This window comes from Moschus berezovskii, chromosome 14, assembly GCF_049115385.1.
Source record: "Moschus berezovskii isolate FMDL1 chromosome 14, NW_MosBer_1.0, whole genome shotgun sequence".
Classification (NCBI taxonomy): Eukaryota; Metazoa; Chordata; class Mammalia; order Artiodactyla; family Moschidae; genus Moschus; species Moschus berezovskii.
Genome location: NC_142473.1, coordinates 51,906,886 through 51,933,955, shown reverse-complemented (window position 1 = coordinate 51,933,955; position 27,070 = coordinate 51,906,886). Strand labels below are relative to the sequence as shown.

General features: G+C 39.4%; 1 protein-coding gene across 3 annotated transcripts; it reads left to right on the top strand.

Annotated features, from left to right (window-relative positions):
- The first annotated feature begins 3,193 nt into the window (after positions 1-3,193).
- Positions 3,194-24,834, top strand: LOC129554596 (tripartite motif-containing protein 5-like). Of its 3 annotated transcripts, none has more exons than XM_055423513.2 (8): positions 3,195-3,449; positions 9,099-9,579; positions 10,162-10,257; positions 10,805-10,972; positions 20,721-20,743; positions 22,032-22,132; positions 22,408-22,434; positions 22,651-24,834. In XM_055423513.2, exons 2-8 carry the CDS (start codon positions 9,160-9,162, stop codon positions 23,238-23,240), a joined length of 1,425 nt encoding a protein of 474 aa, XP_055279488.2. In that variant the 5' UTR covers positions 3,195-3,449; positions 9,099-9,159; the 3' UTR covers positions 23,241-24,834. The 3 variants fall into 3 exon arrangements, with proteins under 3 accessions (XP_088699254.1, XP_055279488.2, XP_055279487.2); XM_055423512.2 differs by having other exon boundaries at positions 3,197-3,449; positions 10,805-11,035; XM_088843128.1 differs by lacking the exon at positions 22,408-22,434 and having other exon boundaries at positions 3,194-3,449; positions 10,805-11,035.
- Positions 24,835-27,070: the final 2,236 nt, after the last annotated feature.

The window sequence follows — 27,070 nt, the reverse complement described above, 5'->3', positions numbered from 1 at the left end:
ATTCAGGGAAAATCTTAATTCACCATTTTCCACACCTGAAGAGAAATGACTGATGCCCCCATAAAGTAGGTTTTTATCAAGGGACCACCTCTGCCAAATTTTTGCAATCATTTCTCAGTAAGTGACTAAGAAGAAGAAAGAAAGTTTTTCAACAATTTTTGGTATATTATCAAAGACTTGGTATAGGAGTCATTCACTAAAGGATGCGTCCTGAGCAGTGTCTCACTTTTCTCATTATGTCCCTTATTCATTAAGGAATTAAGAAGAAAACATCATAAATGATATGTACTAAGAGTGGAAGTTTTATGCCCAGAGTATCTTAGTTCAAGTCTTGTCTTTTCACATATTAGCAGTGTGACCTAGAATACATCCCTAAATGCTGTGTTTATTTTCTTAATATAATCTTGATAGATATAAAAACTGTACAATACATAAGATTATTATCAGAAAATAAATTATATTAAGTATAAAACATCTTAAGTGCCTCAACTTAATAATAAATATTTGATCTATTAAATGCTAAAAAATATAACCTGTGTCAGTGTCTCATTAAACAGGTCTGTGCTTTCAAGGACACAAAGATTCTTTTTACTGACACCGCATTTTTGAGATCCTAGATCACCTTTGTGCTGCTGTCAAGACTATTTCAACTCTGCCTGTCATAGAAAAGCATGTGGGCCTATGTGTGTGTGTCTGTGTTTATGGGATTACAGTTATGGTTTTATTATCATTTCAATATTGCTACATACTTGCTCTCATTAAGTAAACTAGATTCTAGGAGATTTAGGATCTTATTTGAAAAAAAAAGCTATACAGAATTTACCTAATTAGTATTGCATATTAAACAATATAATGTTTGAGATAACTTCTGCAACTTCTAGCACAAAAGGTAATCCAATATAATGTTTACTCATTTTCTTGTTCCTTCTCATTGTGACTGAAATAAGTTATTTTCATAATATATAGTAGCTTATTTTTAACATTATGCTCCTTTCTATGTTTTAGAAAGAGAATGCATTGATTAAAGAATTGCAATTTTATTTAAATCTTACCTAATTATTAAATAAATGTTTCTGGTTAGCTACTTTTATTAATTTTTTAAAAAATTCTGCAATAATTCTATTTCTTTGAAATAAAATTTCCGTTTGGGCTCTGTTTGCTCCAGTGTTGCCATTCACAGTGATCCATTAAGACTCAGATGTGTAACTGTGAGATTTCTTAACACTGATTTAGGCAGGTATTTGTATGTCCTGGTCAGCCTTACTTTTTAATGAGTTGAAAGTTCTCAGGGATAAAGGGAAAAGTATGATATCTTCCTTTAATGAGTTAGAGGGGATTTACCTCTTCAATGGAGAAGTAGTGGCAGACTTTATTTTGGGGGGCTGCCAAATCACTGCAGATGGTGATAGCAACCATGAAATAAAAAGATGCTTACTCCTTGGAAGAAAAGTTATGACCAACCTAGACAGCATATTAAAAAGCAGAGACACTACTTTGCCAACAAAGGCCCATCTGTTCGAGGCTATGGTTTTTCCAGTAGTCATGTATGGATGTGAGAGATGGACTATAAAGAAAGCTGAGTGCCGAAGAATTGATGCTTTTGAACAATGGTGTTGGAGAAGACTCTTGAGAGTCCCTTGGACTGCAAAGAGATCAACCCAGTCAATCCTAAAGGAAATCAGTCTTGAATATTCATTGGAAGGACTGATGTTGAAGCTGGAACTCCAATATTTTGGCCACCTGATGTGAAGAGCTGATTCATTTGAAAAGACCCTGATGCTGGGAAAGATGAAGGAAGGAGGAGAAGGGGACGACAGAGGATGAAATGGTTGGATGGCATCACTAACTTGATGGACATGAGTTTGAGTAAGTTCTGGGAATTTTGATGGAACTTGAAGCCTGGCGTGCTGCAGTCCATGGGGTCACAAAGAATTGGACACAACTGAGCAACTGACTGAACTGAACTGAATGTTCAAAATTTTTAAACAGTTCATACAACTCCATATCACACATATACACACACACACAAAACCGAAAAATAGCACTCTTTGGCTCACGTCTTTTGAAATTGCTGTTGATCTGTGTCATTATCATTATCATTATTACAGTTTGTCTCTGTGAAGAAAAAACACAATTTTTTCTTCACTGTATTCTTCAGGGTACTTCAGAGAAGCAGATTATCTATCTATATATCTATCTTCATCATAAATATTTTTTTGAAAGTGCTTAATTATAAGGAATTGGATCACATAATTATAGACTTTGAGAAATTCCAGTCCTGCCATCTGCAGACTTGAAAAATCTGAAACTTGGGGCCACAGTACAGTCTAGTCTGAAGACCATAGAAGAGCTGCATCTCAGCTCAGGCATGCAGGCAGGAACAGGAAGAGCAAATTCTTCCTTCTTCCACATGTTTGTTCTTTTCAGGTCCCTCAACAAATTTAATGATGATACTCACCCACCCTGGGGAAGGCAGACTACTGAGTCTACAAATCTAATTCTATTCTCATCTGGAAATGACACCCACATAGACACACCCAGAAACAATGTCTGAGACAAATGACCAGTGTTAACACACAAAATTAACCATCAAACTAATTTTCCTGATTTATTTTATAAGACTCTAAGGATTATATGATAAACAGCATTAGATGACATTCTCCAACAAATAATCCTCCTACAGTTTCCTCTTTTTCAACCTATTTAGGAGAAGTGTCATTTTGGCCATATAGCATCCAGCTTCTGAATGTCAGTGTCAGTGAACTACCACTCTGTGATCGCCCCTCTGACTGACAATCTGAGTGATTTCAGATTTGTAGAGCCATTTAACATACCTAATAAGACAGACTGTCCTCATTCTCTTACTCCAGCTGGTGGACACAGGCCAGAGGAGAGCATGCTAGCGTTATTGCCTCAAGAGAGCCCTCAGTGTGGGTCTTCACTGGGGGAAAGGGGGTACTTTACTCCCTCCTCCTTACAGCACCTTAATATGGAACAAGGCATGGTGAGTGTCTGATATTGCATTGCCTATGAAGCCTGATTTTCCAAAGCATTTATTATTTTGAAGAGACTTGAGAACAGCTTCTAGGAAAAGAGCTGAGAAAAGAATAAAATGTACTCACTGACCTACCAGACTCAGAAATAAAAGCCTTGTTTCTTCACAGTGTCCTGGGTGGACGCCTCCTACTGGTCTATAGTTTCTCTCCTCCTTTCTTGCCCATACTCCGCCCTCTAGAATTTAGCTTTCATTTTCACTTGTCATCTATTAGAGATCTCAGTGGAGGTCAGGCGCTGGTGTAATGAGTGAATCCTGAACACATCTGCCCATTGCCTGTCTTCACTTCTTTCCAAGGAATCACAACTTCTGCATTAGAATGTGAGGGTTGCTGAGTGGTTTGTGTAGGGAAGAGTTTGAGAAACACACAGAAGGAAAAACGAAATCTGCTTGGGTGAGTTTCATTTGTTGTCTGGAAACTGTTCTAAAAGAGGAAATGGCCCACCCTGCTGGCTTCCTGGTTAGAGTGCTGACTGAAGATCAGTCTGTGCGAGGTGGAGTCTTACAATACGGGATGTTGGAAGAAGAAAAAGGCTTTGTTTGTTCCTCAAAGGGATTGTATTTCTCTAGGCTGAATCTACCCATATCACCTTCTTATTTTGTAAGTTTGAATTGCACATGCAGAGAACAGCCAGAATCTTTGATTTTTTCAGAGGTAGAAAGACCTTTCCTCAACAACAGGTCAAAGGCCAGGGTGGTCTTCCAGTTCTGATGTTTTAATTTCTAACTGTAAAAATGCAATATTTCTTCATGGCTGTGTAGAAAATTTCTTCATCAATTTGGTCTACCTGTGCTCAGGAGTCTGATGGTGTGCCAGCAGGTTGGCCCTGCTATCTGTAATGTATTCATTCATCCAGACACAGGGAACTGCTGCAGTTCCTGACATCATTAACCCGCTCCTCCTTCTCCTTGAGGAGGATCTGCCACCCAGAACTAGCTCAGCTGAGAGATCAGGGGCAAGAGGAGCACGTGGGAATAATTTCCAGAAGTGGCATCAGGAAATATCCAACTTTTAGTAACAATGACATCTAACTTTTAATGTGAAAAAGTTGATTAGCACACTTGATTGGTGTTAATGATATTAAAAAGATGTCTGAGAAGTGTCATAAAACCATGAGGAAAGTAAGTTAGAGAAGTCTCTGTTCTTCCTCTCCTCCTCCTTCTTACAGAAGTTCCATCTTAATCCCCTTTTCCCAGGCATGGGACACAAGTCAAGTCTCTTTTCTCACCATGACTTCCCAGCTTCTGACCAAATCTTATTTCTTCAACGTTGACTTTGGAAATGATCATCTCTAGTACATATTACTTGTCGCTCTCTCAGCTAGTCAGTGTTAGACTCTTGTCTTCTGAGCTCACACAGTACACCTCTGACAGGCCAAAAACTACAGAATTTTAGAACTGATTTGTTAGTTTACCATTTCAGGTTTTATTTTGCTAGTATCACAAGGAGTTTATGTTGTATAATAATAGATGACTGTCTGGGAAATAAAACAAAGCAAAATTTCATTTTCAAAGTCTACTTAGGAAAAATGACCCCTTTCCATCAGTTCAGTTCAGTCGCTCAGTCGTGTCCGACTCTCCGCGACCCCATGAATCACAGCACGCCAGGCCTCCCTGTCCATCACCAACTCCCGGAGTTCACTCAAACTCATGTCCACAGAGTCGGTGATGCCATCCAGCCATCTCATTCTCCATCGTCCCCTTCTCCTCCCGCCCCCAACCTTTCCCAGCATCAGAGTCTTTTCCAGTGAGTCAACTCGTCGCATGAGGTGGCCAAAGTATTACAGTTTCAGCTTTAGCATCAGTCCCTCCAATGAACACCCAGGATTGATCTCCCTTAGAATGGACTGGTTGGATCTCCTTGCAGTCCAAGGGACTCTCAAGAGTCTTCTCCAACACCACAGTTCAAAAGCATCAATTCTTCGGCGATCAGCTTTCTTCACAGTCCAACTCTCACATCCATACATGACCACAGGAAAAACCATAGCCTTGACTAGACGGACCTTGGTTGGCAAAGTAATGTCTCTGCTTTTTAATATATTATCAAGGTTGGTCATAACTTTCCTTCCAAGGAGTAAGCGTCTTTTAATTTCATGGCTGCAATCAGCATCTGGAGTGATTTTGGAGCCCCTTTCCATATAACATCCTTAATTTGTGGCTTTATCCTACTTAGAGAAACAGCTTTACTGAAATCACAAAAGAAAGTTCTATATATAAATTTACTTCTAGGACCTTTGCATAATTATTTTCTTCTTATGTCCTTTTTGCTTATCTATAGCTGTTTCCTCTGAGGTATTTTAACTCTGTGCTCAGATGTGAGAAAAGCAGCATGTAAGATTCAATTACCTGACACCATGGCAGCCAAGTAGCTTAAGGTTTTATCAGGCAAATGCCATCATGTTCCTACATCTATCTCTCTGATTGAGCCCTTGGGCCACTGCTTAGGGAGAAGTCGGGGGTGGGTTCAGCCTTCATGTATAGAGACTAGTTCCTTCCATGTCAGTTGTGCTGCATCAGCTTTGACGTATTAGCTCTTTGGAGCCCTGAAGGGAACATAAATTCTGAAGTCTTATGGCTGAATGCTTGCTCTGTATCTCCTGTCTCTATATGCATCTCAAAATTGGTTGGATCTTGAATAGAAGAGAAATAGTTGGAGGCTCCATTACCATTTGGAACGCAGCTTGAGTCATCAATTAATATAATGTCTGCCTCTGATCTTGTTCTCCATCAGAGTCTGATTGGGTCATAGCCTTTGCAGCCATGGGCAAACTGCACATGACTTCTGAGCTATTTGGATATCTGTACCTTTAACTGGATAGCATTTCTGCTTCACATTCAGCCTCATTCTTTACTAGGTTTCCTTCACGTAGGATGAACATGGCACAAATGGAATTTCAATAGGTCTCAATTTATCTCTATTCAGCTTTTATGAGTTCTACATCCCTTGCGCAGAGCAAAGGGAAACGTATTAGCCGTTTCATACTGGAGATCTTTCTTTCCACCAAACTTTGGCAGCCACCAACATATGGAATAGCGTCTGAGATGTTCCCTTTCCTCATCTATTGTTTCACAGCCCCATTTGCTTGAAGCCCCGACAGAACTTCTGAGACTAGACTATGGCCAGAGAGCTGTAGTGATTCCAGGTTGAAGAGCGAGGATCTCTGTGCTGCCACTTTGTGATGCCCCCTCTGACTGACCACTAGCAGTGGTTTCAAATCTGGATCACAAATCCCACTTACACAATCTCATAGCACATAAGCTACTGAAAGGTTGCTGCTATGAGCTGAGAATGACACAAGATTCTTGGCCTCTGGAGGAGAGGGATTCAATCCAGGGCCAGTGATGTGGCTTGAATGCTCAGAGCTTTTTGTATAATAAAGTTTTATTAAAGTATGAAAGAGAGAAAGCTTCTGACATAGACATCAGAAGGGGACAGAAAGGGTGTTATATACCTATTAGCAAGGAGTTATATACCTATTAGCAAGCTGCTAATTAGAGAAAGGAAATGCCTCAAAACAGAGTTCCACCAGGACTCTCACCCACAACATGCATCATTAGATAGCATTGGCACAAGCTGAGTGAGTCATCCTTGGCCATAAAACAAATGACATGAATCTTGAAGAAAGGCAGATTTCCAAGCAAATGCATAGTTCATTCAGTCAGTTCAGTTCAGTTGCTCAGTCATGTCTGACTCTTTGCAGCCCCATGGACTGCAGCACACCAGGCTTCCCTGTCCATCATCAACTCCCAGAGCTTGCTCAAACTCATGTCCACCGAGTCAGTGATGCCATCCAAACATCTCATCCTTTGTCATCCCCTTCTCCTGCCTTCAATCTTTCCCAGCATCAGGCTCTTTTCCAATGAACATAGATCGTTAACATAGCTTAAGAAAGACATTTACATGAGAAAAACGCATTGGTTAGCTCAAGGTTTGAGATAAAGTTAAGTTCAGAAGGAACCAGGTATCACTATGACAGCACAGGATCAGAAGAGGAAAAAAAAAAGCCTGCCATTGAAGTTTTATTTCTTTCTGCCATTTGAGGACGTCTGGCCTCCCTATTAACACTCTCACCACCAGGTTTACTATGCTTAGCTGGAGGTATCAGGACAGGAGACACAACACTGGGCATAAATGCCTCAGGTGAGCTCTCAGAGATGATCCTTACAGGAGGTGCATTATCCCCATCATCTCAACTTTGTAAGGAACCACACTAGATGGATGTGTGTGAACCCACCACAGGTGAGATAAGCCTAGTGAATTGACTACTAGGCTTACTTTTGTAAAAAGACCACCAGTTTTTGTAAAAAGAACACCAGTTTTCAGATACCTAAAAGAGACATATTTGATGATGAGAATCACAATCTCCTTGTGGAAAATGAGGTATATTCTAATCAACTGTGTTTAAGAACTATATAATGCCTTCCTAGTCCCAAATGCAGTTTATATCAGACTAATTGTGTTATCCATAATGTGTTCTTGAAAGGCTGCAGAACTTCTACTCAGTTGTAATCCAATAGGTTTCCTAGAAAACAACACACACACACACTCACACAGACTTAGGAGAATCGTAGCCAGTATTATCTTTATAGGAAGAAAGAGTCCAGACCTGATGTTAACCCTTGTTACTACATATCTAACCTAAAACAGAATCCTGTCTTTTTATCTCTCACTCTCATATGCTGTCCTGCATTCCCCTCATCACCCTGTTCTCAAACTGTCATCATCTCTCTCCTGAGCAGCTGCATCCTACCTGATCTTCCCAATTCCACACTGGGTCCATCCAACACCTCACAGCCCAAGGTCCCACCTGGTCATGCCCTTACTCTTCTCTGATGGGAAAACATTGATAACTTCTCCTGACTCTTGGAGGTGGGTCTGCAGATGTTATGGCTGCTAGGAAGTGTCATAATTAATGTCACTGCAGCCTCTTGTGATATCGAGGGCCTGGCACTTTTCTGTGCTCCTGTCACACTGGCCTTTTGAAACCTATATAAGAGGTTGTGTCTTCAAGGAACAGGTCATTTCCTACACGTAAAATGTTTATACTCTCTTTCCTTCCATGTTTCCTTCATCTTCCGTGAGTTCAGCCCTTATGTTTTCAAGTTGGAATTCTTGGATAACCCTTTTTATTTTAACCCCTATTATTTGATCTCTGATAAACATACATGTCTCCATAGTGGTATCTTTATATCTGATCTTTTGTATATACAAGACTGAATTTTTATTTACTACTACTTTGCAGGTGAATATCAAGTTTCAGTTCAGTTCGGTTTAGTCGCTCAGTCGTGTCCAACTCTTTGCAACCCCATGAATCGCAGCATGCCAGGCCTCCCTGTCCATCACCAACTCCCAGAGTTCACTCAAACTCATGTCCATCGAGTTGGTGATGCCATCCAGCCATCTCATCCTCTGTCGTCCCCTTCTCCTGCCCCCAATCCCTCCCAGCATCAGAGTCTTTTCCAGTGAGTCAACTCTTCGCATGAGGTGGCCAAAGTATTGGAGTTTCAGCTTTAGCATCAGTCCTTCCAGTGAACAACCAGGACTGATCTCCTTTAGGATGGACTGTTGGATCTCCTTGCAGTCCAAGGGGCTCTCAAGAGTCTTTTCCAACACCACAGTTCAAAAGCATCAATTCTTCGGCAATCAGCTTTCTTCACAGTCCAACTCTCACATCCATACATGACCACTGGAAAAACCACAGCCTTCACTAGACAGACCTTTGTTGGCAAAGTAATGTCTCTTCTTTTTAATATGCTGTCTAGGTTGGTCATAACTTTCCTTCCAAGGAGTAAGCGTCTTTTACTTTTGTTAAGTAACATTAAATAATAAGAATCATTAAATTTACTGAGCTGATAGTAAAGCATTAAATTGTGAAAGGTCCTTTTGACTTGGTAACCAAGATCCTTTCCTTGTTTCTCCATGTTTTCTTTTCTGCCCTTCAATAATTTGATCTTTGCCTGTATTTGATTTATAAGCAATTAGTACCATGATTTTCTACCTTTCTTACTCTGTTGTTCCCTTTTATCCTTCCCAATCCTGTAGCAATCTGTGAGCAAGAGAACCCACAGAAGTCAGGACAGGTAGGAGAAGGTGAGCAGGTGCCATGGCTTCAGAAAAGTTGGTGAACCTACAGGAGGAGGTGACCTGCCCCATTTGCTTGGAGCTTCTAAAAGAACCCCTGAGCCTTGACTGTGGCCACAGTTTCTGCCAAATCTGCATCACTGCAAACAGCAAGAAGTCCGTGACTGGCCAAGAGGGTGAGAGAAAGTGTCCTGTGTGCAGAATCAGTTTTGAATCTGGGAAACTGCGGCCTAATTGGCACCTGGCCAACATAGTGCAGAGGGTCAGGGAGGTGAAACTGAGCCTGGAGGAGCAAGAGAAACATCTTTGTGTGCACCACGGAGAGAAACTCCTGCTCTTCTGTGAAGACGATGGGAAGGTCATTTGCTGGCTTTGTGAACGGTCCCAGGAGCACCGTGGTCACGCTACATTTCTCATGGAGGAGGTCGCCCAGGAGTACCAGGTAAGAGACCACAATGGAGAGAAAACAGTGCAGAAAATTGTAGTTGATGAGAACTGTCTACTTCACATTGGACTTTAATTACTTAGTCACCATGAACCTGGGGCCTGTGATTTTGTTTCTTCCTATGCTCACCTTCTGATGTCTGAAGGACATAAATGTGCATTTTTACAAAGTAATAACCCTATACACAGACTATTAGCCTAGAAGTATACATCCATGTACCTTGGGCTAATACGTGGAGATTGGTGCCCAAGAGAAGCTTTCCTTAACTATTTGAACAGGAGAAGTAACTAGGATACTGGGTAGATTGAAATGTAAGCTATTTCCTTGTTGCAGGATCAGGTTTCTTCTTAAACAACCAGTCTTCTCTAGGTGAGAGGATGGTGACTTTTATCTCTCCAGTCTTATAGAACACATTCCTCACCTCAGGTCTTCTTCCAAGTCATAGAGTCTAATTGCTGTTCTCAGTTTCTGTGAAGCATATTCTCTTTGGAAATTAGGCTCATTTCTCCTTCATTTATCCTCTACAGTGATGTTGAGGAAATCCATAGCTTGACTGTGATGTGATTCTTTTCTGAACAGAAGAAACTCCAGACAGCTCTGGAGAGGCTGAAGCAGAAGCAGCAGGAAGCTGAGGAGTTGGAATCTGACTTCAGAGAAGAGATTGCTGCCTGGAAGGTAGGAGGAGACACTTCTTGAAGTAGTTAGGCAGATATCTGGGCAGGACCTTAGGTTGATTACAAGGAGCTACCTTCCTGTTTGTTCCCAGACAGTTAAGTCATTTGACTGGTCCTTTTCTTCACCGTTTCCCTGATAAGAGTGGGTGCTGAAAAGTGAACATAAAGCAAATGAACACAGATATTGGAAGGGAGGTATTCTTTTAGAGGGACTCTCTGGTGGGGATGACTAGGGAGTTTCACGTTCCATTCTTGACATATTCATTAGCCTTTGACTCTTCTGAAAAAGACATCTGACAATGGCTCATGGTTCTGTCCTCAGTATTCACCTTTTTGGCAGAGGTTGGTTGGTGGGGGTCAGAAGCAATGCAGGGAGACATGAGAATTCTGAATAGATGTGTGAAGGCTGGAATCCTTTTGGCTCTTGGTTGTCCTTAACAATGCAGACTTGGAGGCATTATTTTGAAATGCGATAGAGAGAGAGAGAGAAAAGCAAAGTCAGCTTCTCCAAAAATTGTTTTCTTCCTCTTTCTCTCTCATTACTGAAGAATCAAACACAACATGAGAGACAAAATGTCCAGGCAGAGTTTAGAAAACTGAGAGTAATCCTGGACAGTGAGGAGAGGAAGGAACTTCAAAAGCTGAAGGCTGAGGAGACAGCTATTCTGTGTACCATGGAAAACTCTGAGGATGAGCTGGTCCAGCAGAGCCAATTGGTGAGAAATCTCATCTCAGATATAGAGCATCATCTGCAGGGGTCAACAATGCAGATGCTGCAGGTAAGAGTTAGGAAGAAGCCCTAGCATCTGAGACACAATGAAAATGAAGGCAAAGTTTCCATCGCTTTCAAGTTGCTGCACTCCTTCTGGTGCTGTCACCTCCCCCTCATCCTTCACTCCTTGTAACCATAAGTTTGTTCTCTAAGTCTGTGAGTCTGCTTCTGTTGTGTAAATAAGCTCATTTGTGTCTTTTGGAAAAGATTCTGAATGTAAATGATAGCCTATAATATACATCATATTATATGTCTGACTTAATCAGTATGACAATATCTAGTTCCATATATGTTGCTGCAAATGGCATTGTTTCATTCTTTTTAATGGCTAATATTCCATTATACATATGTATCACATCTTTATTCATTCCTCGGTTAATGGACATTTAAGTTGTTTCCATGTCTTGACTATTGTAAATATCACTGCAGTGAACATTGGGGTATGTATCCTTTCAGATCATGTTTTTCTCCAGGCATATCCCTAGGAGTGGCCTTGCAGGATCATACTGCTGCTGCTGCTAAGTCGCTTCAGTCTTGTCCGACTCTGTGCGACCCCATAGATGGCAGCCCACCAGGCTCCCCCATCCCTGGGATTCTCCAGGCAAGAACACTGGAGTGAGTTGCCCTTTCCTTCTCCAATGCATGACAGTGAAAAGTGAAAGTGAAGTCGCTCAGTTGTGCCCGACTGTTTGTGATCCCATGGACTGCAGCCTACCAGGCTGCTCCTTCCATGGGGTTTTCCAGGCAAGAGTACTGGAGTGGGGTGCCTTGGATCATATGGTAGCTCTATTTTCAGTTTCTTAAGGAACCTCTATTGGCCTCACCTATTCACATTCCTATCAACTGTGTAGAAGGGTTCCCTTCTCTCCACTCAGTCTCCAACATTTATTGTTTGTGGGTTTTTAGATACTGGCCATTCTAACTGGTATGAGGTGATTTGCATTTCTCTAATAATTAGTGATGTTGAACATCTTTTCAAATACCTCTTGGCTATCTGTATGTCTTCTTTGTAGAAATGTCCATTCAGGTCTTCTGCCTGTTTTTTGATTTGGTTATTTGTCTTTATGATATTAAGCCACATGAACTCTGTAAATTTGGAGACAAATCCCTTATAATTCACATCATTTGCAAATATTTTCTTCCAATCTGTGGCTTGTCTTTTCATTTTATTTAAAACTGCTGAATTTGATTAGGTCCCATTTATTTATCCTTGTTTTTATTTCCAGTACTCTGGGAGATAGATCCAAAAAACATATTGCTGTGATTTTTGCCAGAGAGTGTTCTGCCGATGTTTTCCTCTAAGTGTTTTATAGTGTTTTGTCTCATAGGTCCATCCTTAATATATTTTGAGTTTATTTTTGTGTGTGGTGGTAAGAAGTGTTTTAATTTCATTTTTACATGTAGTTGTCCAGTTTTTGCAGTTTGGTGGTTTCCCTTCCTCTGCAATTTTTTGGAACAGCTTCAGAAGAATTGTTGATAACTTCTCCCCATGATAGAATTCACATGTGAGCACATCAGGTCCTGGACTTTTGTGCATTGGATTTTTTCAGTCACAGCTTCAATTTCAATACTTGTGACTGGTCTGCTCGTCTTTTCTATTTCTTTCTGGTTAAGTCTTGGGAGATACCTTTCTAAGAATTCATCCATTTCTTTGAGGTGGTCCATTCTATTGGCATACAGCTCCTTGTAGTAATCTCTTATGATTCTTTGTATTTCGATGGTATCAGTTATAACTTCCTTAGTGGCTCAGACGGTGAAGCGTCTGCCTACAGTGTGGGAGACCCAGGTTCAGTCCCTGGGTCGGGAAGATCCTCTGGAGAAGGAAATGACAACCCACTCGAGTACTCTTGCCTGGAAAATCCCATGGACGGAGGAGCGTGGTAGGCTACAGTCCCTGGGGTCGCAAAGACTCAAACACGACTGAGCGACTTCACTTTCACTTTCGGTTGTAACTTCTCCTTTTTTATTTCTAATTTTATTGATTTGAATCCTTTTCCTTTTTTTCTTGATGTGTCTGGCTAAAGGTTTACCAATTTTGTTTATCTTTTCAAAGAACCAGCTTTTAGTTTTATTGATCTTTGTTATTGTTTTCTTTGCCTCTACTTCATTTATTTCTGCTCTGACCTTTATGATTTCTTTCCTTCTACTAACTTTAGGTTTTGTTTGTTCTTCTTTCTCTAGTTCCTTTACGCATAAGGTTAGGTTGTACATTTGAGAATTTTCTTGTTTCCTGACGTACGATTGTATTGCTATAAACTTCTTTTTTAGAATTTCTTTTGCTGAATCCTGTTGGTTTTGGATCATTATTGTGCTTTTATTTTCATTAGTCTCTGGATACTTTTTTATTTCCTCTTTGATTTCTTCAGTGGTCCCATTGGTTGTTTAGTAGCATATTGCTTAACCTCCACAGATTTTTGTTTTTTGCGTTTTTTTTCTCCTTAGTTTATTTCTAATCTCATAGCATTGTGGTTGGAAAAGATGCTTAATATGATTTCAGTTTTCTTGAATTTACTGAGGCTCACTTTGTGGCACAGTATGTGATCAATCCTGAAGAATGTTTCATGTGCACTTGAGAAGAATGTGTATTTTGCTGCTTTGGATGGAATACTCTATAAATATCGATTAAGTCCATCTGGCCTAGTGTGTAATTTAAAACCTGTGTTTCCTTGTTGATTTTCTGCCTTAATGACCTGTCCATTGATGAAAGAGGGGTGCTAAAGTCCCCTGCTATTATTGTGTTAATTGTCAGTTTCTCCCTTTTTGGCTATTAGTATTTGCTTTATATACTGAGGTATTCCTATGTTGGGTCAATATATTTTTTAATTGTAACATCAACTTCTTGGATTGATCCTTTGATCATTATGTAGTGTCTTCCTTTATCTCTTATAACAATATTTATTTTAACATCTATTTTGTCTAACATGAGTATTACTACTACAGCTTTTTTTTTTTCAATTTCCATTTCCATGGAATACCTTTTCCCACAAACTGAGAAGTTCCAGATGTAGTAGCTGGGTTTAGAAAAGGCACAGGAACCAGAATTCAAATTGCCAACATTCATTGGATTATAGAGAAAATGACGGAATTCCTGAAAAACATTTACTTCTGTTTCATTGACTGTGCTAAAGCCTTTGGCTCTGGGTCACAACAAACTTTGAAAAAATCTTTAATGATATGGAATACCAGACCACCTTACCTGCCTCCTGAGAAACCTGTATGCAAGTCAAGAAGCAGTAGTTAGGACCAGGCATGGAAAAACAGACTGGTTCACAAATGGGAACAGAGGACATCAAGGCTGTATATTATCACCCTGCTTATTCAACTTATATGCAGAGTACCTCATGCAAAATGCTGGGCTGTATCACTCACAAGCTAGAGTCAAGATTGCTGAGAGAAATATCAACAATCTCAGATTTGCAGATGATACCACTCTAAAGCAGAAAGTGAAGAGGAACTAAAGATCCTCTTGATGAAGGTGAAAGAGAAGAGTGAAAAAGATGGCTTGAAATTCAACATTCAAAAAACTAAGTTCATCACATCCACCTCATCATCACTTCATGGCAAATAAAAGCACAAAAATGGAAGCAGTAACCGATTGCATTTTTACGGGCTCCAAAATCTTTGTGGACAGTGACTGCAGTCATGAAATTAAAAGACACTTATTCCTTGGAAAGAAAGCTATGACAAACTTAGGCAGTGTATTTAAAAACAGAGACATCACTTTGCCAGCAAAGGTCCATAGGGTCAAAGGTATGGTTTTTCCAGTAGTCATGTACAGATGTGAGAGTTGGACCATAAAGAAGACTGAGTGCTGAGGAACTGATGCTTTTGAACTGTGGTGCTGGAGAAGACTCTTGAGAGTCCCTCGGACTGCAAGGAGATCCAACCAGTCAGTCATATAGGAAATCAACCTTGAATATTCATTGGAAGGACTGATGCTGAAGCTGAAGCCCCAATATTTTAGCCACCTTATACAAAGAGCCAACTCATTGGGAAAGACCCTGATGCTGGGAAAGATTGAAGGCAAAGTGAGAAGGGGAGTGGCAGAGGATAAGAGGGTTAGGTAACAACATTGACTTGGTGGACATAAATTTGAGCAAACTCCGGGAAATTGTGGAGGACAGAGGAGCTTGGCGTGCTGTAGTCAATGGGGTCCCAAAGAGTCAGACATCATTTAGCAACTGAATATCAACAACAATCTTTTTCCATCCCCTCACTTTCTGTCTGTATGTGTCCCTTGACCTAAAGTGAGTTTCTTTCTTTCTTTTTTAATTTTTTTTGGTATATCTTTTTTTTTTAATTTATTTATTTTAATTGGAGGCTAATTACCTTACATTATTGTACTGGTTTTGCCGTACATTGACATGAATCTGACCCGGATGTACATGTGTTCCCCATCTTGAACCCCCCTCCCACCTCCCTCCCCATATCATCCCTCTGGGTCATCCCCGTGCACCAGCCCCAAGCATCCTGTATCGCACCTGAATTGGTGATTTGTTTCACATATGATAATATACATGTTTCATAAAGTGAGTTTCTTGTAGACAGCATACATATGGGTCTTGTTTTGTATCCATTCAGCCAGGTTATGTCTTTTGGTTGGAAAGTTTAATCCACTTACATTTAAGGTAATTATTGATATGCAAGTTCCCATTGCCATTTTCTGAATTGGTTTTGTTTTTGTAGGTCTTTTTTCTTCCCTTTCTCTCTTATTCTCTTCTCCTATGGCTTGATGAACACTTTAGTGTTGTGTTAGGCTTGCTTTTTCTTTTTTGTTTATGTATCTATTATAGTTTTCAGGTTTGCTGGTCTTGATATGTTTTCATACAGCAGTATATATACTTACAAGACTTTTCAGATTGCTGGTTTCTTTCCTGCCTAGACAAGTTCCTTTAGCATTTGTTGCAAAGCTGGTCTGGCGATGCTAAATTCCCTTAACTTCTGCTTTTCTGTGAAGCTCTTTATATCTCTGGCAAATCTGAATGAGATCCTTGCTGGGTAGAGTGTTTTTGGTTGTAAGTCCTTTAAATATATTGTGCTACTTCCTACTAGCCTGCAGAGTTTCTGTTGAAAAATCAGCTGATAACATTATAGGAATCACCTCATATGCTATTTGTCATTTTTCTATTGTTGCTTTTAATATTTTTTCTTGCTTTAATTTTTGTCACTTTGGTTACTATGTGCCTTGACATGTTCCTCCTTGTGTTTATCCTACCTGGGACTCTCTTTGCTTCCTGGATTTAGGTGGCAATTTCCTTTCCCATGTTAGGGAACTTTTTAGTAACTATCTTTTCAAATATTTTCTCAAATCCTTTCTTTCCCTCTTCTCTATCTGGGACCCTTAAAATGTGAACATTTGTGCATTTACTGTTGTCCCAAAGGTTTCTTAGACACTCGTCTTTTTTTGTTGTTGCTGTTTTTCTTTATTCTGTTCTGCAGCAGTGATTTCCACCACCCTGTCTTCCAGGTTGCTTATTCATTCTTCTGCCTCAGTTATTCTGCTATTGATTCTTTCTAGTATAACTTTCATTTCAGATATTTTATTGTTCACCCTTGTTTGTTTTTTAGTTCTTCTAGGTCTTTGTTCTACATCTTCTTGATCCTTGCCTCCATTCTTTTTCCAAGATCCTGGATCATCTTCACTATCATTATTCTGAATTCTTTGTCTGGAGGTTGCTTATCTCCATGTCACTTAGCTCTTTCTCTGGGGTTTTATCTTGTTCCTTCATCTGGGACATATTCTTCTGTTGTTTTATTTTTTGTTTTTCTAACTTTCTCTGATTGTTGTTTCCATTCTATAGACTGATGGATTGTAGTTCTTGCTTTTAATGCCTGTCTTCTGGTGGATGAAGTTATCTAAGTGCTCTCTGTGCAAGCTTTCTTATGAGAGAGACTGGTGGTGGGTGGAACTGAATCTTATCCCTCTTGTGGTCAGGGCTAGGGATAATGGTGGCCCCCAGGAGAGCTCACTCCAATGAGTGCCAGTGTTTTTGCCACAATGAAAAGCCATCCTGTGCCTCTGCAGGAGGCCTAACAAGTAGATCTCAACCAATCTCTTATGGAGTCACTGCTTTTCTCCCTTTAGTCCTGGCACATACAAGACCTTGTGCGTACACCCCAAGAGTGGAGTTTCTGTTTCCCTCAGTCCCTGTGGAATTTCTGTGATGAGACTCCTTTGGCTTTCAAAGTCAGATTCTCTGGTGGCTTCTCCATTGCTGGACCCCAAGGTTGGGAAACCTGACTTGGGCTCAGAATTTTCACTCCTGTAGGATAACTTCTGTAGTATTCCCCACCCCACCCCCCAGTTTGTGGTTTGCCCACCTGTTGTGTATCAGATTTTATTTCATTGCCATAGCACCCCTCCTCCCACCTCACTGTGTTTTCTCTTTTGTCTTTGAATGTAGAGTATCTTTTTTGGTAGGTTCCAGCATTTTTTTGTCAATGGCTGTCCAGCAGTTGTGATTGTATGTGTGTGTATATTTGTGCAATGTGTGCAGGGGGAGCTGCTGATTTAATTTACTATTTCCTTCTTGAAGTGAAAATTTAGACCACTGATTTGAGACAAGCTCTTTTGATACAGTGTGTAATGGCAAAATACATTTAATTAATTAATTGTATTTCATACATTTTGATTGTTTAATTTTTGTTTTCATTCAGTTTGACTTATTCTCAAATTTCCTTTTCAGTTTTTTTTTATTTTCTTTTTAAAATTTTGATTATGTGTTAAACCTAGGGTATTTTAAAGTGTATTGTAAATGAGAAAATGATTGGTGATTTCTGAGTTTCACTTCTACTGAGGATTTTCAATTTAATCTTGTCAAAATCAAAGAACACTCATCTTTAGTATTTTAAACTTTTATGTTTATTGTTGCTTTTTTATGATCTAAAATATTGTATATCTAGAAAAAATTTTATTATGAATTTTAAAAGATTATTTGTTTCTCATTTATAGGGTAAAATGGGCTATAGACATCAGTTAGGTCTAGTTGGTTGGTAGCATTCTTCATGTCTTCTGTAAATTTGAATGTTTCCATATAAGCTGTTCTCTCATTAGTGAGAGTGAGTTATTAACATCTGCAACTGTTATTATTGAATTCTGTATTTTTCCTTTTGGTTTTGCTTTGAGTATTTTGAAACTCTGCTGTTAAGCACTTACACATTTATAATTGTTATATATTTTTGATGAACTGAATCTTTTAAAATTATAAAATTGCCCTCATGTCTTTTCATAATATAGATCTTAAAGTATATTTTGTTTAATATTCAGTTCAGTTCAGTCGCTCAGTCGTGTCCGACTCTTTGTGACCCTATGAATCACAGCACGCCAGGCCTCCCTGTCCATCACCAGCTCCCAGAGTTCACTCAAACTCATGTCCATTGAGTTGGTGATGCCATCCAGCCATCTCATTCTCTGTCATCCCTGTCTCCTCCCTCCCCCAATCCCTCCCAGCATCAGAGTCTTTTCCAGTGAGTCAACTCGTCGCATGAGGTGGCCAAAGTATTGGAGCTTCAGTTTCAGCATCAGTCCTTCCAATGAACACCCAGGATCATTAGCATATATATTTGACCTAGTTTTTTTAATTACTGCTTGCATGGTATATATTTTTCTATCTTTTTACATTTACCCTTTTTGTGCCTTGACTATGTCTCATGTAAATAGCAATAGGTGAATTTTGCTTTTTATACAGGTCAACAATCTCTGATTTCAATTGCTGCATTAATACATGAAATTTAAAGCAATTACTAATACACTTATATTTAAATTTGTTCTTTTGCATTTGCTTTCTATAACTATATGGATATTGTAAGTTTCATTCTTTTCTTTCTCTTTAACTAGTTTGTTTTGTGTTAAACAGATATTTCTAGTATAAATTTTTAGGTCTAACTGTATTTTTTTGTTTTTTTTCCTAATGGTTGGTGTAATATATGCAATATGTTTCCTGCCTTATATGATCTACTTCAGACTGATACTAACTTAAACTGTTTCATTACCTTCCAGTAGAAACACAAAAATATTTGCTCTTTAATGTGGGTGACTAATCCTATGCAGTTACATTTATTCAGTTGCCTGAATTCCTGTAGGCATTCAAGCATTGTTATAACTGGGAGAAGAAACTCTCTTTCCTTCTGGGATTTATATCAGGAGGTTTATGGTTCCTTCATAAACTGGGAAAAGGAGTCATTAGGGGTTGAATAAACAGAATTAAAGAAAGACACAGACCAGATTCTGAGAATAATGTTTGAGCTTCAGAATTAAACTATGATTAAAGTTGCAACTGCCACCCTAATTCCTTATTCTTTCTCTACTTATTCTAATTTTATTTGATTTCTTTGTAATATACACAAAAGAGCCCTAATGCAAAGAGTTGTTTTTTTTTTTTTTTTTAAACTCAGCTATTCTAGTTTTTGGTGACATGGAAGTAAATCTTTAGTAAAAGAGATCAAATAAAGTGGCAGATACCTGTTCAAACAAATAAAACTGTAAAAGTGATGATTAAGACAATTAGATGGCTAAAAACTGTTAAGGACCTGAACTAACAGACTCAGTAGAGACTAGCGTGCAGATAAATGGACTAGTCCTTGGACAGTAAGTGTATATTGGTAACATTATTAAAATGGGGTACAAGAGAGGAGACAATTCAGTTGGTGAATAATAAGTTACATATGAGACATCCTACATTATTGATTCCTGTGGCTTATTTACTACTGAATAAATTAATAGGAGACAAAGTTGAGTAAAAAAGAAAGAGTTGGAAATCAACTGCATATACGGATAATGACTTTAGGGAATAGAAGAGATCACTAAAATACAGCTTATAAAATGAGAAAAGAGTAAAGTTTTTCAGGTTTTTCCTGAAAAGCTTATATTGGTATATATGTTTGCTTGTACTCTCAGCAAAAGTCATATACATAGCTTGAGGAATATTAAAATTATGATTTCATTTCTGATTCTCTAAAGCTTGGTTTAACGCTTGGCGTACAATAGTGTCACTTCACAGTCCAGTTGAATAAATGAAAGGACAATGAATTATTCAAATCACCTCATCAGTTCAGTTCAGTTCAGTTCAGTCGCTCAGTCGTGTCCGACTCTCCGCGACCCCATGAATCACAGCACGCCCGGCCTCCCTGTCCATCACCAACTCCCGGAGTGCACTCAAACTCATGTCCACAGAGTCGGTGATGCCATCCAGCCATCTCATTCTCTGTCGTCCCCTTCTCCTCCCGCCCCCAACCTTTCCTAGCATTAGAGTCTTTTCCAGTGAGTCAACTCGTCTCATGAGGTGGCCAAAGTATTAGAGTTTCAGCTTTAGCATCAGTCCTTCCAATGAACACCCAGGATTGATCTCCCTTAGAATGGACTGGTTGGATCTCCTTGCAGTACAAAGGACTCTCACGAGTCTTCTCGGAACCAGAATTACAGGTCTCTTGTTTTTTCCATAAATATGTCTCATCTCCAGATACTAGAAGCCTCATACTTCCACAAGGGTTGAAGCTTTTTTACATTTTTGGAAACCTGACAACATCACATGAATCTCCTGGAATTATGGGCCTCACTCTTGTCTTTACTTTTAGACTCTCATATTGAGATCATCTCTATTCCCCAAATCAGGGGTTGATGGGGATGTGAATAAGCTTTGTTAAGTGGGGGGAACCTATTACTTCTTGACTCACATTTTCTCTTTTCTCACTAGGATGTAAATGACATCATGAAAAGGTACGTGTGACAGACCAGAGATAGCCTATTTATGCTGTGAAAATAAAATAAAAACCATAGAGATAGCTGGTGACCAGTTAGAATAAAACAATGTTCAGGGCTGAAAAAATGGGGTGTAGATTTACCTTAAATTTTTATTCACAAATCATGAATAGATTGTTCCATAAATACTGAGAGTGAAACAGATTCTACAGTAGGGAATTTTGCTTGTGGAAAGTTGCAGAGTTAGGGTTAGGGTTAGGCATGGGAAGTTTGAGTCTTCTTTATCTGCCACGTACCCAGAAATGGAAACAACTTCTTTAAATTTGAATTTCTTCCCTGGGTATGTTAGAACAGATCCTTGTATATCTTTCTGTTTAGATTTCCAAAAGCACATGTGGGCCTTAAGCTAGAATTGAAAGTCATCATCTTTGTGTCTGAATTTGCACACCTACATGATAGCCTCAAGTTGTTTATAAACACATGAAAATCAGGTCACTAATAGTTTAGTATTCATAATGGCTTTTCCCTCAAGGGTATTTGTCTCTGGAGAACCTGAAATCTCAGCATATTCTCCTTATCAAGAAACAGCCTTTGAAGCTTTGGGGATTCTAGACAGTGTTCTCATACTTGATTTGTCTAGAACACCCAGGAGCCAGATCCTGTTACCTCAACTTTCTGACATTTTCTTGGGAATACATATCTACATAGTGACTTTTCCACAAACTGATTTTTTTGAGATAGCAAGTATTTATCTTGTTAAATTCATTATTTCATATAATTTCCTATGTGTGTGCATGCTAAGTCGCTTCAGTTGTGTACAACTCTTTGCAACCCCATGGACTGTAGCCCACCAGGCTCCTCTGTCCATGGAATTCTCCAGGCAAGAATACTGGAGTGGGTTGCCATGCCCTTCTCCAGGGGATCTTCCTGACCCAGAGATCAAACTGATGTCTCTTATGTCTCCTGCATTGGCAGGCAGGTTCTTTACCACTGTTGCCACCTGGGAATCCCATAATTTCATATGACTTTTAGGAAATAGAGAGGGAGAGGTTAATGATTTCATTATAGAAGAAACAGACTGTCCTTCTGAGAGGTCAAGACCATCCCAAGTCACACAGAGGGTAACTGGCAAGATGGACATGAGCAACATTTCTTCTGTATCCAAGGTCAGGCATCCACTCTCTACCTCCCCAAGGTCTGCAGGAAAGACTGTTCAAGTGCATCAGTGGGGTGAAAATTTTGAAAGTCTGTGGTTTTAGAGGGATAGATAGTGAGAGATGTGGACATCAATTTTTGTCATCCCTAGGAGTAAGACTTTGACTCTGAAGAAGCCAAAACAGGTTCCCAAGGAACAGAGAAGTGTGTTTCGAGCTCCTGATCTGAGAGACATACTGCGAGTGTTTAATGGTGAGGAGTGCTACCCTAGTGGGTGTCTTTGGGTTTTATGTGATGGAGGGAAAACGGAAAGGAGGTTCTTTTCTCGGTGTGGATAGAGATAGAAAAACCCAGATACTATGTGCTTATGATGTGGTCATTTTATGGTGAGTGACAAGAGATGTGGTTTTATCCTATCTTCTACCAGTTCACTACCTCACCATAGCCCTTCCCCTAATTTGAAAGAAATAGATTACAGGACTGAATCTTTTGCTTATATTTAATATTGTGGATTTTTAACATTTCAGAGCTGAGATACGTGGAACGCTACTGGGGTAAGGAGACATCACAGTGTCATCAAACCACCCTTTCTCATTATCTTTTAGAATTTTTCATTGTCTAGTAGACCTCATGTTTTAAGATCCATGTTTTCCCTCCCAATACATACACATGTATTGTCTTTCCACTAAAGTTATTCTAAATATAGTTTTCAAAATGTCTGAAATAAAACTACATCATGGCCCTCACATAACCCTCTAATTTTTCAACAGTTCACGTGACCCTGAGTCATACAACAGGTAATCGAAATATTGCCATTTCTGCCGATCGAAGACAAGTGACATATGTGTACAAAGACCAAAGAAATAATCAATGTTGGAAAGAAGTTTATGAAGATTATGGTGTCCTGGGATCCCCAGTTATCACATCAGGGAGACATTACTGGGAGGTAGACGTGTCAAAAAAACGTGCCTGGATCCTGGGGGTATATGGTGAAAAACACGCTGAATATAATACAAAGTTACCGCTTAAAGCTGATGGAAATTATAAAAATGTTTACTCGAGATACCAACCTAAAAATGGCTACTGGGTCATAGGGTTAAATCATGATTCTGTATATAATGCTTTTGATGAGTCTTCCTCCTCAGAGCCCATGATCTTAACCCTCTCCATGAGTGTTCCTCCTCATCGTATTGGGATTTTTCTAGACTATAGTGCTGGCACTCTCTTATTTCTCAATGTCACAAACCATGGGTTTCTCATCTATAAATTCTCTTCATGTTCCTTTTCTCAAAAAACATTTCCATATTTCAATCCTATGACCTGTAAAGTCCCCATGAATCTGTGCTCGCCAAGCTCTTGAACCTTCTCACAACAACCTCTCTGAAGTGCCTCTTACTATGAGTGCATCTAACACACCTGAGATTATCTGCACCATTCTTACCTTTTTTCCTTACTGCCTTCCCTTTTTTCCATTCGAATGTCCTTCATTCATCAATAGGGTTTACAGTTTGCATTGTGTCATATTTTCCACAATATCATGTTTGCATTAGGAGAAAATCCGAATTTACCATTTTTCATCCACCAAGGGAAAATGACTGATGCCCCATAAAGAAAGAGTAGTATCAGGGCAGCACTTGTGACAAATTTTCACAATCTCATTTCCTTTGCCACTGACGAGACAATGAAGAAAAGCTTCTCAATAACTGTTGCATATTATTGAGGACCTATTGTAGGAGTCATTCATAAACAGATGCATCTTAAGCAGTGTCACTGTTTAACTCCCATGCTTCTTATTCATCAAGAAATTAACTAGACACTATCATAGCTCATATGTACTAAGAGTGTAAGTTTTGTGTCCAGAGTGTCTAAGTTCAACTCCTTTCTCTTCATATTATTAGCAGCGTAACCTAGAATAACATCCCTAAAAGCTGTCTTTATTTTCTTAAAGTAATCTTGATTTAAAAAGCATAAGATCATTGTCAGAAGATAAATGCTATCACATAGAGAGCATCTAAGTGTCTCAACTTAATAATAAATACTTTATCTATTAATTAATGAAAAATATAACTTTTGTCTCAGTGTCTCATTCAACAGATTTGTGTCTTCAGGGACACAAGGTTTCTCTCCACTAATATCTAATTTTTCATATCCTAGGTACCTCTCTTTGTTGCTGTTAAGACTACTCTAGCTTTTCTGTCTTAGAAAAGCATGTACATATATGTGTGTGTGTGATCACAGTTAAAGTTTTATTATGATTTTGGTGTTGCTATATTCAGGCTCTTATAAAGTAAACTAATTTATATGGAATCCAGTTCCTCACTTACAAAAAGATTATACAGAATTTACGTAATTACTATTGTAAATATGAAATCATAAAATCTTTGTAATAAGTTCTGTAACTCCTAGGACAAAAGTGGTAGTACAATGTGTCATGTATTCATTCTGATTCCCTCTCACTGTGACTGAAAAAAAATAATTTTCAGAATACATATTGCTTTATTTTCAACATTATTACCCTTCCAGTTTTAAGAAATACAATAAATTAAAGAATGACATTTTCTTTAAATTTTGCCTAATTGTAAAATGTTTCTGTGTAGCTGCTTTATTTATTTATTTATTTTTTAAGTTCTGCACAAATCCTTTTTCCTTGAAATTGGATTTCAATTTGGGCTGTTTCCCCAGCTTTGCTTCCCTGGTGGCTCAGCTGATAAAGAATCCACCTGCAATGCGGGAGACCTGGATTTGATCCCTGGGTTGGGAAGATCGCCTGGAGAAGGGAAAGGCTACCCACTCCAGTATTCTGGCCTAGAGAATTCCATGGACTATATAGTCCATGGGGTCACAGAGTTGGACACAACTGAGCAACTTTCACTTTCACTTCCTCCAGCTTTACAAAGTGGTGTTCATCATGATACATTAAAACTCAGAAGTAAAATTGTGGACTTTCTTAACAATGGTGCCAGTTCAGTCTCTCAGTTGTGTCCGACTCTTTGCGACCCCATGAATCACAGCACGCCAGGCCTCCCTGTCCATCACCAACTCCCGGAGTTCACTCAAACTCATGTCCATTGAGTCGGTGATGCCATCCAGCCATCTCATTCTCTGTCATCCCCTTCTCCTCCTGCCCCCAATCCCTCCCAGCATCAGAGACTTTTCCAGTGAGTCAACTCGTCGCATGAGGTGGCCAAAGTATTGGCGTTTCAGCTTTAGCATCAGTCCTTCCAATGAACAGCCAGGACTGATCTCCTTTAGAATGGACTGGTTGGAGGTAGGTGTTTTGTGTGCCCTGGTCAACTTTAGTTTTGCAGTGAGATGTAAGTTGTCAGAAATGAAGAAAAAAGCATTATCTTCCTTTAGTGAGATAAGAGGGGAATTATTTCTGCAGGGGATGTTCATTCAGGGTTTGGTGGGATTCCCCAAGTCTTTTAGAATTTTTAATCCCAATTCAGCCTCCAAAGGAGTTAAAGTTTAAAAACAGTTGCCAAAATGGATCAAGTGTACCTGCTCTCATCTCTGCTAGTTCCCCCAAATTCCCAGCTTCTTTAACTTTGGACGATCTTTGAATTCACAAGGGATTCTAAGGAGATTTTTTTTTCAGTTTCTGTCTCTCTGGTGTGTATTCACACATCCACATTTAACACTCATCCTTGGAAACAGGGGGAAACTGGTCTTTTAAATATATCCTTTGCCTTGCTTTCATCCCATTGCTACAATGACTGATGCTCTGATACACTAGGAAGAATCTGTACTCTTGAATTATTGACAACTGACTCTCCAGGGTCATTGATAACTTTTCCACTTACTGGAAGCCCAGTCTTCCAGTTCAGGATGAAGCGATTAGTTAAAAGAAAATGAAGACCTGAATTTTTGTATTTAAAAAGAAAAGATCTGCACCCTGAGGGGCATTCACTTTCTAGTAGTGGCTCCTAGCCCCAGAAATAAATCCCTATGCTAAAAGAATATAACATTGATAAGTAGCTTCCAGTCACATATTCTCTTCTCAGAGAAAGGACAAAGTAGGTGTCCTGGAACCTCTTCAGTAATTAGTGCTCAGAAAACAAGAGAGTTACATGTGAGAAAATTAGAATTAAACATTATCTCACACAAGATTTTTGTTCTTTGCAGTAGCAGTAGCAATATTAGTCGCTCAGTCATGTCCAACTCTTTGCGACCTCATGAACTATAGCCTGCCAGGCTCCTCTGTCCATGGGATTCTCCAGGCAAGAATACTGGAGTAGATTGCCAGTCCCTTCTCCAGAGGATCTTCCTGACCCAGGGATCGAACCCAGGTGTCCTGCTTAGTAGGCAGATTCTTTACCATCTAAGCTACAGGGATCTTTGTTCTTTGCAGGCCCTCAACAAATTGGATGATGTCCACCCACACTGGGAAAAGCAAACTACTTTACCAAGTCCACATCCAATTCTAATCTTGTCTGTAAACAACACCCACACAGACACACCCAGAAAGAATATCTAATCTGATCACCTAGTGACCAGTCAAGTTGACACATAAAATTAATCATCTCACTAATTTTTCTAATTCATTTTAAAATAATAGGAATTATATATTACATAGTATTAGATGACATTGTGCAACAAATGACACTTCATACACTTTCATCTTCTTAGTTTATTTGAAAAGTGTCATTTTGGCCATATTGCACCCAATTTCTGAAAGTCAACATCAGTGAACTACCACTCTGTGATCACCCCTCTGACTGACCACCTCTGTGATTTCAGATTTGTTGAGCCGTTTCCTCTAACATGACCTAATAGGACAGACTGTCCACATTCACTTACTTCAACGGGTGGACACAGGCCAGGGGAGAGCATCCAGTGTTGCTGCTTCAAGGGAGCCCTCAGTGTGGGTCCTCACTGGGGTAAAGGGGGTACTTTTTCTCCTCCTCTTGATAGCACGTTTGTAAGGAAATGAGACAAGGTGGGTCTGTAGAATTACATTGCTCAGGAAGTCTAGTTTTCCAAAGGATGGGTTAGTTTGAAGAAACATGAGAACAGCTTCCAGGAGAAGAGCTGAGATAAGAATAAAATGCACTCACTGACCCACCAAGCTCAGGCACAAAAGCCTTGTCACTTCCCAAAGGCTGTATGTGGACACCTCTTATTGGTCTATAGTTTCTCTCCTTTCCTGTCCAAACTCCATCCCCTGGAATTTAACTTTCATTTCCCCTC

Bases quoted from the DNA above. Each gene is read 5' to 3' on its own strand.
- LOC129554596 (XM_055423512.2), top strand. From the start codon at position 9,160: ATGGCTTCAGAAAAGTTGGTGAACCTACAGGAGGAGGTGACCTGCCCC. The intron at 11,036-20,720 runs GTAAGAGTTAGG...TTTTCTCACTAG, and splicing joins CAACAATGCAGATGCTGCAG to GATGTAAATGACATCATGAA. The intron at 20,744-22,031 runs GTACGTGTGACA...TGTCATCCCTAG, and splicing joins GTAAATGACATCATGAAAAG to GAGTAAGACTTTGACTCTGA.